Consider the following 13,164-nt stretch of genomic DNA (forward strand, 5'->3'; position numbering starts at 1 on the left):
TGGCAGATTGCCAGAAAATAGCCGCAATCGACTCGTAGATCGGCAGTCTAAAAAAACAGTAAAAAAGACACCAAAAAAATTCGCCTTTTCATTGAAGGCTGATCTGTTATATTTTGATTACAAATCTGTATAACTTATTGCTGCCTCTATTAGCTGATCTCAAATAACCTTCATTTAGAGTGACACACACCCATTTGACTTTATCTCTTTGAATTAAAGTAAATAAAAGTCAATTTCAAACTGAGGAAGTCATTTTTGAGAGTGAGGTAAGTCAAGTGTGACCAAAAATTTAATCAGGCGCATGAACAAAAAACTCGCTCCACTAAGATCAAAAAATGACGTCACACATGCAATTCAGTTGAAATTGCACGAACGAATGAATAAAAAGTGGCTGTGACGTCATATGGTCGTAGCAAAAATCATGACAACGAAACAAAAAACATAGCAGGACAAGTCCTGACGTACAATTCAAAGAATTTTCATTGACTAAACAGAAAATTAGACCTAGAATGGACAATGAATGGATTGGAAAAACCATTTAGAAAAAAATCCGATCCAAAAAATCGAAAAAACAGTAAAAATCAAAGTGAAATTGCCGCATGTCAACAAAAAAACCACTAGCGAGAAAGCGAATTTTTGTTCAAACACCGTTTTCTCACTCTAGTTTAAATTTTGAGCGAAAAATATTTCACGCCGCAAAAACCACTCGCTTTTTCGCTCCACTTCCTGTTTCGGCGTGACCAAAATCGCTACTCCAATTTGACTTCAAAAATCATGAAAATGTGTGAATAGATCTTTAAAAAAAACATAGCCTGAAGAATTCCGGAAAAAACTCGGAGTGAAAATCTATTCAACCGCCATCCAACTACTCATTAGAAAAAACTTGCCTCCACTAATTTATGATTTTCTCGAAACCAAACCATAAAACAAAAATCAAAAACAAAAAAATCAAATCTGTTAAAATATGATAAAAAATCTGATCAAATTTTGTCATAACTTGAGATCCCGAAATAACTATCTCTGCCAAAACTACCTCATCAAAACACCTAGTACTTGCTAGAACCACTTAAGTGAATCTTAATAAAAATACTTGAGGCCAAATTATGAAAAAAGCTCTTAAAAACAACTTGCACTAAAAAACTGGAAAAAGTTAGTGAATTTCTTAATATTACAAAAGCATATAAATCCAAAGAAAAATTCTTTTCAGCCAATAGGGCATCCAGATGCTCGCAAAACAATAGACAAGTCAAAATAGTCTATGAAACTTGTCTCAAAAAACAGAAAAAAAACCCGAAAAACTGCAAAAAAAAATTAAGAAAAATAGTTCCAATGTTCGCTATTTTTTTGTCAATTTCTCAACAAAAAAAATCATATCCAAAATTGCCCAAACTTATTACTAAACAAATAGAACAACTATTATGAACCCTAAACCTCCACAAATGCCATAAAAAATAAAGGAATAATAACGGCATTCAAAAACAAATTCAACAAAAAAACTATAAAAACTAAATGAGTTTTTTTAATAGTACAAGGAAACATGAAGCCGAATAAGGTTCCTTGGCAATTAGGGCAATGAAAAACTCGCAAAACAATGGGCAAGTTATAATAGGGTGGGTAAGACACTTGTGTAAGATAAAAAAAACTGCAAAAAATGAGAAAAATTGTTAAAAATTTCTCAATTTTTCGGTCATTTTTCCATAGAAAAAAAATGATTTATACCAACAAAACTATAGTCAATTGGTATCTGACAATTCCTTAAGTAACAAGCTTCTATTCAAATCCCACTTAATGCAGTGAAACAAAAAAACAGGTGAAAAAAATCATTAAAATTCGTCTAAAAATCAGCAAAACTGATCAAAAACCTCCAAATTAGAATTAAAAATCAAATTAACTACTTGAAACCATCAATTCCTATCAAAACAAACCTAAAACTAATACAATATCATAATCAAACCTCATAACCATCAAAAGCTGCAAAAAACTGCTTTTCAAAGCCGCACGTGAACAAAGAAAATTTTCGCTCTCTTAGAAAAAAATTTTTCACACATCAATTTCTCGCTCTCTCAAAAACAGTGGTATGAACAAAAACCACTCTCTTTTCGCTTCGCTCTTCACTTTTGTTCAGCACCAAAACCACTCCAAATATTTTCACGCGTTTCATTTCCCGCTTCAAAATTCACTCCAAAAATTGATTAAAAAAAGGACTTCTGCAATACTCCTCTTCGAGTCGTAAAAAAGACAGCGCCCCAATACAATTCAAATTCTTTGAATTGTAAAAACCAAGAGAAGGCCAATAATAGCCCCAGCTATCGTTGTGCGGCAATTAAACAGTTTGAGCTGAAACAGCTGAAAGGCTCTAGGAGCACTTAATGCCCGCTGGGCGCTACTTGTTTATCCCGTTCTTGACGACGAAAAGTCAAAAGCGTCGAACGAAAAATTGGTCGGGCGAAAAATCGGTCAAGCGCATAACATAGCTGGCAGATTGCCAGAAAATAGCCGCAATAGATTCGTAGATCGGCATTAAAAAAACAGTAAAAAAGACAGACCAAAAAAATTCGTCTTTTCATTGAAGGCTGATCTGTTATATTTTGACTAAAAATCTGTAAAGTTATTGCTGCCTCTATTAGCTGATCTCAAATAACCTTCATTTAGAGTGACACACCCATTTGACCTCATCTCTTTGAATTAAAGTAAATAAAAGTCAATTTCAAAGTGAGGAAGTCATTTTTGAGAGTGAGGTAAGTCAAGTGTGACCAAAAATTTAATCACGCGCATGAACAAAAGAACTCGCTCCACTAAGAGCGAAAAATGACGTCACACATGCAATTCAGTTGAAATTGCATGAATGAATGAACAAAAAGGGGCTGTGACGTCATATGGTCGTAACAAAAATCATGACGACGAAATAAAAAACATAGCCGGAAGAATTCCGGAAGCGACTCGAAGCACCAAAACTTCACAAAAAGTTGAAGCCATTACCTTTTGTATTACACCATTAACTCATTACCTCCCCGGGTCTGATCTAAACATCGGTGAAATTTAAACCACTGTCACCAAGAGAAAGAAAACGCAGCAAAACGCACCAAGAGAAAGAAAACGCAGATTGAAAACGTTTGGTAACGTTATAAAAGTCTGAAATGTTTAGGATGGTAAAAAAAACTGATAGCCTGACAAAACTGACAGAGCCATCAAATGCCCTCAGATAATTAATGATTCTAATCTCAAAAAGATCGCGAAAGCAAACGGCAGATAAAAACTTTTCAAGAAAGACAGGAAAGTCAAAATTATTCAAAAAAGAGTGCTCAATCTTAAGAATCAGAGAACCACTACAATTAGATTTCTAATCACGGCAAAAATAATACATGAGTCTTCCTTGTTGTATATATGCTAGACAACATGATTTCATACTAATTCGAAAATTAAATTTATCATAGAAAAACAAAAGCAACAGAATAATATTCAAAGACAAAAAATCGTCTAAAACAATACCAAGCCCGGAAGAAAATTGCAATGAATAGTAATAAGTAGAAATGTTGGAAAAGACTTTCTAGCAAACTCCCAATACTACCTTATTTTGAATTAAATAAATTGCAAACCGAAGAAACCAAGATCTAAGAAAAAGCTGATTTCATTCAATTTTTTAACAACTGAAAAAATCAATATAACGAATATAAAAGTAGGTGCCAGGAGAAAACTAGAATGATGCAAACAAGAATGTGAAGAATATGGACACAATGTTAGGAACACCGTAACAAAAAGACCAACTCTTGAGTTTTGAAAGTTAAAAATCAAATTTAAAAAAAAAACAATAAAAACGAGTACATTTCATTGATCAGCATTCGAGACATAGAAAAGACAACGAGTCATTCGAGACAAAAGTCCAACTTCCTGAACAGAATAAAACAAGAAAAAGCAGAATTCAGACATACGAAACAATGAAACATTTTGCAAAAAAGTGGTCAAAAAATATTTAAGACTGCATTTATGAAAAAAATTTATCTGTTTTTTCAAAAACTTAACACCAAAAAATGATTGAATTTTTCTTGAAACGAAATTAAAGTCCCTCATGTTCCCCAAAATACTATTTCTAGTAATTAAAAGCAAAATACAAACAAAAAACTGAAAAAAAATTGGCAAAAAAACTACGAAAATCGGATAAGCAAATGTACAATTTTATGAAACAAAATTACATCGAGGTAGAAAGAGGCATTGAGTATATGAATTATCAAAGGGAAGTTGCCATATTAACTGATTTTTGACAAAAAACAGCTAAAAGATCCAAAAATGAGGCAATTAATAGAAAAAAAAGCCAAAAATTAACTAAAAAATCAAGAAATATGTGCCAATTTCGCATTTGAAACGCAATTTCAGGCTATGTAAAATACTGTGCTATCAATTTCCGGGGTTTACATTTCAACATAGCATCGATTAAAAATTATTTCTACAAAAAACCAAATTACAAGCAAAAAAACTAGGCCACTTAGACGAAAAAACGGCTAAAAACGGTTATCTATATGTGCCATTCAGTCAAAAACTACTTTTCAATGTCAAAAAGTCATTCACTAAACGCCGCGCATGATCAAAAAACTTCTCTCGCTCAGAAAAAAATTAGTTCACATTGCTTTTACATTTTATTTTACTCGCTTTCGCTTTTAGGTCAAAACATCGTCTGAACGAATAGTACTTCCGGTAAAAAAAAAACATAGCCGGCAGATTGCCGGAATAGCTGCGAAATAGACTTGTGTGCCGTAAAATACAGATGGAAAAAGATGCAGAAGTGAGTTGAAAATAGTTATCGCCGCCGCCTATAAAACTTACAAGTTTATTTCAAAGGAGGTTGTTTTTGAGTGCAAAAAAAGTTTCCCTGTCGCGTCTCGAACCGGCAATCTCCGGATTAACAGCCAGTCGCCTTAACCACTCGGCTGTCGGACCATACAATCTGTTTTCTTACAATCAACTTTGTTTCAGGAACAGATTCTGTTTCTGAATGACCGCAATTTAGGTCACGCAGAAAGCGTGAAATCAAGCGCGAAAAAGCCATTTAAGCAGTGACGAGACAGAATGTTCTAGAACAAATGTAAAACGAAAATAAAGCGTCAGACGACGAAACAAAAAAAAACCAAGAGCACCGCAATATAGCTACGCTCAGCTTACAGCTTCGCAGCTATAAAAAAACCTTAAGAAAACCAATACTCCTCTTCGAGTCGTAAAAAAACCAAGAGAAGGCCAATAATAGCCCCAGCTATCGCTGTGCGGCTATTAAAAAAAGACCGACAGGACTACTATAAATGCTACAAACCTCGTTTGAGAGCAATTAAAAAGAAAGATGAGGCTCTCTCATCATGAACATTATCGATTATCGAGTCCCACTGACCACAAGTACTAGAAGATGTATCTTTCAAAGTTGTCAGCCTACTTACTGGTCGACCCGTAAGCAAAGAGTCAACTCACCAGTGACATTAACAACAGCCACAGAGTTTACTGTAATGTTGGAAGAACCTCCCCCACTCTGGTGAGATGCCGAGGATGTTGCTGCAGGAACATCGAATCTCAGAAGCTTCTTGGTCGATTTCTCCGAAGTCACCGAACTGATCTCGGCATTCTCAATTTTGTCGAAGTCTAAACGATAAAAATTGTTATTGCAACCAACATTTAAAACATACCCGGCAGATTGCCGGAAAATAGCCGCCGTTGATTCCAATAAGCATGATTGGGATTGAAATAACAGAAGATATTGAAAAAGAAAGATTTTTGTACAAAAACATTTTTTTAAGTCCGATTTATTTTGAAGGCATTTCGTAGTTGAACATACTTCTGTTTCTTAGAGAGAGGCTACAGGGGCTCCTATCAATAACAATAAGCATTAGAGATGGTAAATAAGACTTATAGGAACGACGTTCAAATAGCGGGCATCTAAAATTGGGCTTTATGGGTTTATCCCGTTTCTACTTCTGACTTCAATTTTTTATACTGACTCTGTTCATTTTGAATTGCTTTGCTGCGCAACTGATGTTCAAAATCACTTTTAGCAGAATGAGAGAAGAGAGAAACTAGCCTAGAGAAGTCAAAAAGATTTCACGCAAAATGTTGAAAAGGCGGCAAAATGAGGTAAAGCGAAACATTTTTTTATTCGACGAAGTAAAAAACATAGCAGGACAAGTCCTGACGTACAATTCAAAGAATTTTCATTGACTAAACAGAAAAACCAGACCTAGAATGGACTAAGAGTGAATTTCGAAAACCATTTTTAAAAAATTCTGATAAAAAAAAAGAAAAAAAAAAACAGAAAATCGATGTGAAAATGCCGCATGTGAACAAAAAAACCACTAACGAGAAATGAAAATTTAATTCACACAAAAAACTAGGCCTAGAATGAGCTTTGAATGGATTGGGAAAACCATTTAGAAAAAAATCCGATCCAAAAAATCGAAAAAACAGTAAAAATCAGAGTGAAATTGCCGCATGTGAACAAAAAACCACTACCGAGAAACCGAATTTTTGTTCAAACACCATTTTCTCACTCTACTTTAAAATTAGAGCGAAAAAAATTCACGCCGCAAAACCACTCGCTTTTTCGCTCCATTTCCTGTTTCGGCGTGACCAAAATCACTACTCCAATTTGACTTCAAAAATCATGAAAATGTGTGAACAGATCTTAAAAAAAAAAAAAAAAAAAGACAGCGCCCCAATACAATTCAAATTCTTTGAATTGTAAAAAAATAGGAGCGCTATAATAGCCGGCTGAATAGATGAGGTCGGCTATTAATCATCCTCCAAAAGCGTTCCGCTACAATGACAAAATATTTCCTTTAAACACTTGTCTAATAGCATAGCCAGTCCAGATTTCGTAAATCAACCAGCCCTAAATTCATCGATACTGAAAAAATCGTTAATATCACAAGATTGAAACCCACCATTTTACCAACCTTTTCTCTCTATGCTGCCTCCGAATTCGGACTTCATTTCTGCATCTTTCATAAACTGACCCTAAACAGGAAACTTAATCTTCAAACTCGTCAATTATAGTTTCAAAGGGAAATTTTTGGCTTTCAAAATTTTCTATTGCATTGCGACTAATTCCAATATTATTAACACGACAAGCATGTATTTTTAATTTTCATTGTATGCGGTAAGTTGGGCACAAGAGAAAGAAAACTAAATTTTAGATTAAAACTCAATTACCACCAAACACTTGGCAAAAAAGTTTGAATTTGACACTGATAGGTAAAAATACTACAAAAATTAAGGACTTCTCAAATGTTACATTTGTTACTACAATCACAAAGAGATCAAATTTGGAATTTAGCTGACAATTGCCACAAATTAGTCGCAATGTCTTCGTATATCTGCAGTCTCAAAAAGAGTGAAACAGAACAAAGTTGTTTCTTTTAAATGCTGAGATGCTATATTTTGATTAAGAATGTGTATAACTTATTGCTGCTTCTATTAGCTGCTCTCAAATAAACTTCCATTAGGGTGAAACACATGGGTGAGCTTATATCTTTGAATTAAAGAACAGTCCATTGCAGAGCGAGGAAGTGATTTTGAGAGTAAAGTTAAGTCACGTCTGACCAAAAAATTAAGCACGCGAATGAACAAAAACTCTCTCCACCAAGTGTGGAAAATGACGTCACGCATGCCATTAAGTTGAAATAGCATGAACGAATAAACAAAACATAGCCGCCAGATTGCCGGAATAGCTGCGAAAGAATAGACCTGCGTGCCATATAATAGAGATAGAAACAGATACAGATCTAAATTGAAAAATCGACGCCGCTCAAAAAACTAGGTAAAAAACATTCAGCGATAAATAAATAAAGCTTGTTAAAATTCATTCCGCAGAAGCCTCTTATCAGGGACCTTTACTACACAAATGAGTTCCTTTGACCTTAAGCAAATTCAAACTAAACTTAAGTTTTAAAGTGCAAAAGTCATTTTATTGAGTGAGGTAAGTCACGTATGATCAAAATCTAATCACGCAAAAAACCTAAAAACTTTTGCTAAAGCGAGTGAGAAATGACGTCACGCGCGAAAATGCCGTTAGTGAGAGGAAGAATTCATTCAGAAAATTTGACTTTTTCAGCTTTGCTGTGTGAACAAATGTAAAACGAAAAAAGAGCGTCAGACGGCGAAACAAAAAAAACCAAGAGCACCGCAATATAGCTTCGCCCAGCTTACAGCTTCGCAGCTATAAAAAAAGGTTTGAAATTCTTTTTACGTCATATGGTGGTCAAAAAAACCTTGACGACCACATAAAACATAGCAGGACAACTGACAAAATTCAAAATTCAAAGAATATTCATTGACTAAACAAAAGACTAGACCTATAATGAATAATAAACCAATTGAAAAACCACTTAAAAAAATTCGACCAAAAAGTTGAAAATAGGCAAAAATTAAAGTCAAATTGCCGCATGTGAACAAAAAGTTACGATCGATTTCTTGTTCATACACCCATTTCTCACTCTACGTCAAAATTGGCGTGAAAAAAAAAATTACGCTGCAAAACCAATCGCGTTTTCGCTCAATTTCCTTTGTTGGATCGCTCAAAATTCAAATTGTCAAAAATCAGGAAAATGTGTGCACAGATCTAAAAAAAAGACAGCCCCCAAATCTAATTCAAATTCTTTGAATTGTTAAAACTAGGAGCGCAATAATAGCCTGCTGAGGAGATGAGGGTGGCAATTAATACGTGGTTACATAAGTACAACGTACTTTATTCTGGTCTCCTGATAGTTGAGCGATTCGATCTCTGTGTCGTTTCTTTTTCGACGAACTACCCCCTCCCCCTCCACTCTCACTGCTTCCCACGCTGTCGTTACTTGACGCCTGGCCGCCACCTCCACCGGCACCACTGCTGTGAGCGTTGGTACCTCCAGAACCATGCCCAGATCCACTTCTGGATCCAACTCCACTGTGAGAATCCAACGAACGCTGATGTCCGAAAGATTCAAGTTCGAATCTCAGCACTATCTGGGTGTCAGCATTTTCTCCCAACAATTTTGTTTGTCCATTAAACGAACCATAATTTTCTTAAACAACATTTAAACTATTAGAGTGGTCAAAATTCGAGAATTTTAATTACCTTGACTTGAAGCATCCTGGTATCGCTGTTGGCTTCCAGATAAAAGTAATCTAGACTCCACTAACCTTGGTATTCATTTAAACAAAAAGTCAATGCGAACTCAACACGAGCCACTGATGCTCTTTGAATCTCATAATTTCTTTGTCAGATATCTTTTCCACTTACGATTGAGGAAAATTTTCAAAGAAATTTTGATTCCATAGCTGACAGATTGCCAGAAAACAGCTGCGATAGCATCGCAGACCTGTAGTTTAAAAATACCAATTTCATGTCTAAAAATAACAATGATTACCCTAAAACATTCCAATTTGTTTTGATGTTTTCAATTGAGTTAGATTTGAAAGCCGCTCTAAAATAGCCTTGAATTGGATTGGGTATCATTAATTAACTGACTTCTCCTACTAAAGTGAGCAAAACTCAATGAAAACCAGTTACGCGAATGAACAAAATATTGCTCCATTAAGTGTAGAAGAGGAAGTCATGCTCGCTACTCAGTCCAAAAAAGGCATCAATAAATGAAAAAAAAATCATAAATTGAAAAAAGTGTGAAGTCAAAGATCGGTAAAACATCGACAAATAAAATCATATCAGGACAAGTCTTTAACTAAACTCGACCTGAAAATTACAAAACGAAATTGGAAAAACACTCAACCAATCAAAAAACTCGAATCACAGCGAAAAAAGTCGAATTGCCGCATGTGGACAAAAAACACAATAGAGAAGGCGAATTTTTGTTCAAACGCTATTTCCTAACTCGACAGTTTCATGCCGCAAAATAAAATAACTCGTTATTTCTCCGCTTCATGTATCAGCGTGACAAAGATTGCTGCTCAAAATTGACAAAACAGACAAAAGAACCGCCCCGATGCAAATCAAAATCTGTGAACCGCAAAAACCAAGAGAAGGACACTAATAGCATCGCTCAGATATCTCTATATCAACTATCATTTAAAAAATTGAACTCATGAACTGATAATGGATGCCAAAAACTTATGCAACAAAAAATTTTCTCTAAATTGATAAAAAAAAATAAACAAAGCAAAAACTAAAGTAATAATTAAAGTCAACACGTAAATTGAATTGCTGAATGAAAGAAATCGAATCAGTCAAATCGCCTGAGATTAAATGCTGAGATACTCTCACTCAAGAAGACTAAATGAGATTTTAAACAGCCATTACGAAAAACAGACGCAAGAACAACAAAAACTGTTACGCAAGTTCCACCTTCGAAAGCAGAAACAAAATGGACGCCAAATTTACAGTCAAAAGTTCAAGTCATGAACGCGCTTGCTTCAGCTAATAAAACAGCCGGTAGAATACCGGAAACGACTAGAAGAGCGTTGCAATATAACACTAACCTAACCTCACCTCAGTGAAAATCAGCAAAGAAATAACGGAAAATTATTAGCCAAATAAAAATAAGTGTTTGGACAAGGGGATTCGCGGGGTCATATTGCTAGGGCGTAGGTGGGCTTGGGGATAGGAGGTATTAAGTTTGGGGGTACATAGGTGAGGGTCCGCGAGGGATAGAGTAGTTAGGAAGGTAGCGACGCAGTTGGTGCGAAGTGTGCGGTTGTCTGTAGTTTGAATAGAGAGGAGGGATTGTTTTGAGAAAACTTCTCAATATGACCTTTCGACTTTGAATATCATAGAAGGCTTAGGTTACAAATGATTTATGGGTGAAAAAATAGACCCCACAGGTGTATGAAAACCATACTGGCAGGAAGTCAGTATGTCATCTTAACCACTAAGCTATAATGACTTCGATTCCCGTTCACTCACAATCGCTTTCACATTACCAACAAACTTTATTTCAGAATGAGAGTAATTTATATCACTCAAAATGGAATTACAAAAGCCTGAAAAGTCAATTAAAAGGTGAAAGAATGTTCTAGAACAAAAGCGAAATACCGAAAACGACTAGAAGAGCGTTGCAATATAATCACTGACCTAACTTCACCTCAGTGAATATTTTCAAAAAAAATCACGGAAAAATTATTAGCCAAATAAAAATAAGTGCTTGAGCAAGGGGATTAGCGGGGGCATATTGCTAGGGCGTAGGTAGGTTTGGGGGGGGGGGTAGGAGACAAAACGGTAAAGCAAAAATTTGTGAAACATTTACAAACACATTCGAGAGCAACTAACTACTAAACATCAAAATCTAAGCTACTACTAAAGTTCAGTGATCGATAACATAACTAACTGTTACGTAGTAAACGAACGAATTTTAGCCAATCAGAATCGAGTATTTCTAGACTTTAAAATAAGAATTAAATACAATCTAATATACGTAGAAAGTTCCGAAAAAGTTCATTTAACCTAATTTTAAGTAAATATAACCACGATATGTATCAATTAAGCTGGTTTTCGGCTTAATAAATTGCTGATTGAATATGAAATGATTTTGACTTCAAAAACATCAGACAAAAACCAGTAAAAGAGCATCAAAAAATCTTGCCGTCTAAGTTCACTTGTTGTCATGATCGTACTAATGCTTAGAGGTTGCTTTATATATGGAGATAAAGGTCTTTGAAATTACATTCGAACTACAGTTTCTATTTTTTGAGTTTATATTGGTGCCGCGAAATTCGGCAGATTTGAACTGGCTTACGACTTACCGTATGTATAATTTATTCCACGCCTTCATCCGTTGCATAGTCTAAAGCAAGGTGGTTTGCCACATGTTCAAAATCCAGGATCAAAAATCCTCGGGTTATTTTGATCACAGATTGATTGGTCCACAGAAATGACAAATTTACGTTTAAATTTCATGAGTCAAATTAGTCAACAACAGGCATTTGTAGAACAAATGTTTCTTTACACTTATAACGCCTTGGATTGATTGCTGTGCCCAATTGGGTTCGGGGGCGGGAACTCGACAAAAGCCGGACCTAGCTGCTTGATCAAGTGGACATTTCGAGAGAGGGGCATAGCATCCCCATCTAATCAACTATACGATAGTAACGATGATCAAACTTTGCACAACAGCCGCAGAAAATTTCCAGATGAAGAAAAGCCAGTCGCTGAGAAAGAGTTATACCACAAATCGACAAACTTCAAAAACTGTGAGACAAATTTTTTGAAAACACTTCCTTGCAGTATAATTAATTTGAAATTAGACGGCAGGAAACCCAACCCCCAAATTTTAATCTTCGATATTGCATGGGGTAGTGATATTAAGCGCTTCTTTGTAGAAAATATTAGTAAGGGGCCCCAGAAATATAAATTTTGTGACGAAAAATATCAATTTTGAAAATTTTTGGCCGATTTACCGAAAGTGGAGGAAAATGATATAGTCGGTTAGTATATCAAAAAAACCTCTGATATAGAGAAAAATGTGAGAATATTATGCTAAATTGTTCAATTTTGAAAATTTTTGGTCAATTTTGAGGCAATCCACAAAAACATAGAATATCAATATCGAATACTGAAAAACCGTACTTTCAGGCATAAAACCATCCAATTTACTGGATTACGGTTCCGTATCAAAGAAATTGCAAAAAAAGTTGACCAAAAACATAAAAAAGTGAACAAAAAAATTTTGACAAACTAGTCAGAACATCAATTTTCCAGCAAGAAGGTTCGTAAATTGAGTGAAACTCAATAGACACAAAAAGTTGTGAAAATTTTCACAACCTCCGGCCTACAGTAAAAATTATCGAACTCCCATAATTTTTCTCGTCGATTGTTTATGTACCGTTTCGCCCGCGTCCTTTTCGTCCTTCGCTCTTCAATTTTCCGTGTTCCGTTTTTTTTTCAATAACGTCGCTCTCCCAAAACTTCGCTTTTTGTTTTCTCCGTCCACTTTTGCGGATTTCGATGTACTACGTCATATGCGATGAAGTACGTTGTTGTTTTTGCTGTAGTATGTTGAGTATAATAGTATGCTGGTTTGTTGTTTAGGTCTTATAGCTTTCAAGGGTGTGACTTAAGTTTATTCTCGAGTTACGGCTGGATTGTTTGACTTTTCCAACTGTGTTATTCTACAAATACACTATTGTAATTTATTCAAATTTGTAGTTTGTTTAACACCGTTAGTATGCTGATTGTTTGTTTTGGTTTGGGTTTTGCTAGGATGT

The 13,164-nt window shown here is 35.1% G+C and overlaps 1 protein-coding gene across 1 annotated transcript in view; it reads right to left on the bottom strand.

Moving 5' to 3' along the window:
* Positions 1 to 13,164, bottom strand: part of LOC142345736 (uncharacterized) — a 160,978-nt gene that overhangs the window by 103,828 nt on the left and 43,986 nt on the right. Inside the window, exons 5-7 of the mRNA XM_075398032.1 lie at positions 8,716 to 9,032; positions 6,927 to 6,987; positions 5,452 to 5,619 (exon numbers count right to left, since the gene is read on the bottom strand). Coding sequence (XP_075254147.1) covers positions 5,452 to 5,619; positions 6,927 to 6,987; positions 8,716 to 9,032 — 546 coding nt within the window. The remainder of the gene's footprint in view (positions 1 to 5,451; positions 5,620 to 6,926; positions 6,988 to 8,715; positions 9,033 to 13,164) is intronic.

Source organism: Convolutriloba macropyga, chromosome 9, assembly GCF_964194025.1.
Source record: "Convolutriloba macropyga chromosome 9, txConMacr16.3, whole genome shotgun sequence".
NCBI classification, from domain to species: domain Eukaryota; kingdom Metazoa; phylum Xenacoelomorpha; order Acoela; family Convolutidae; genus Convolutriloba; species Convolutriloba macropyga.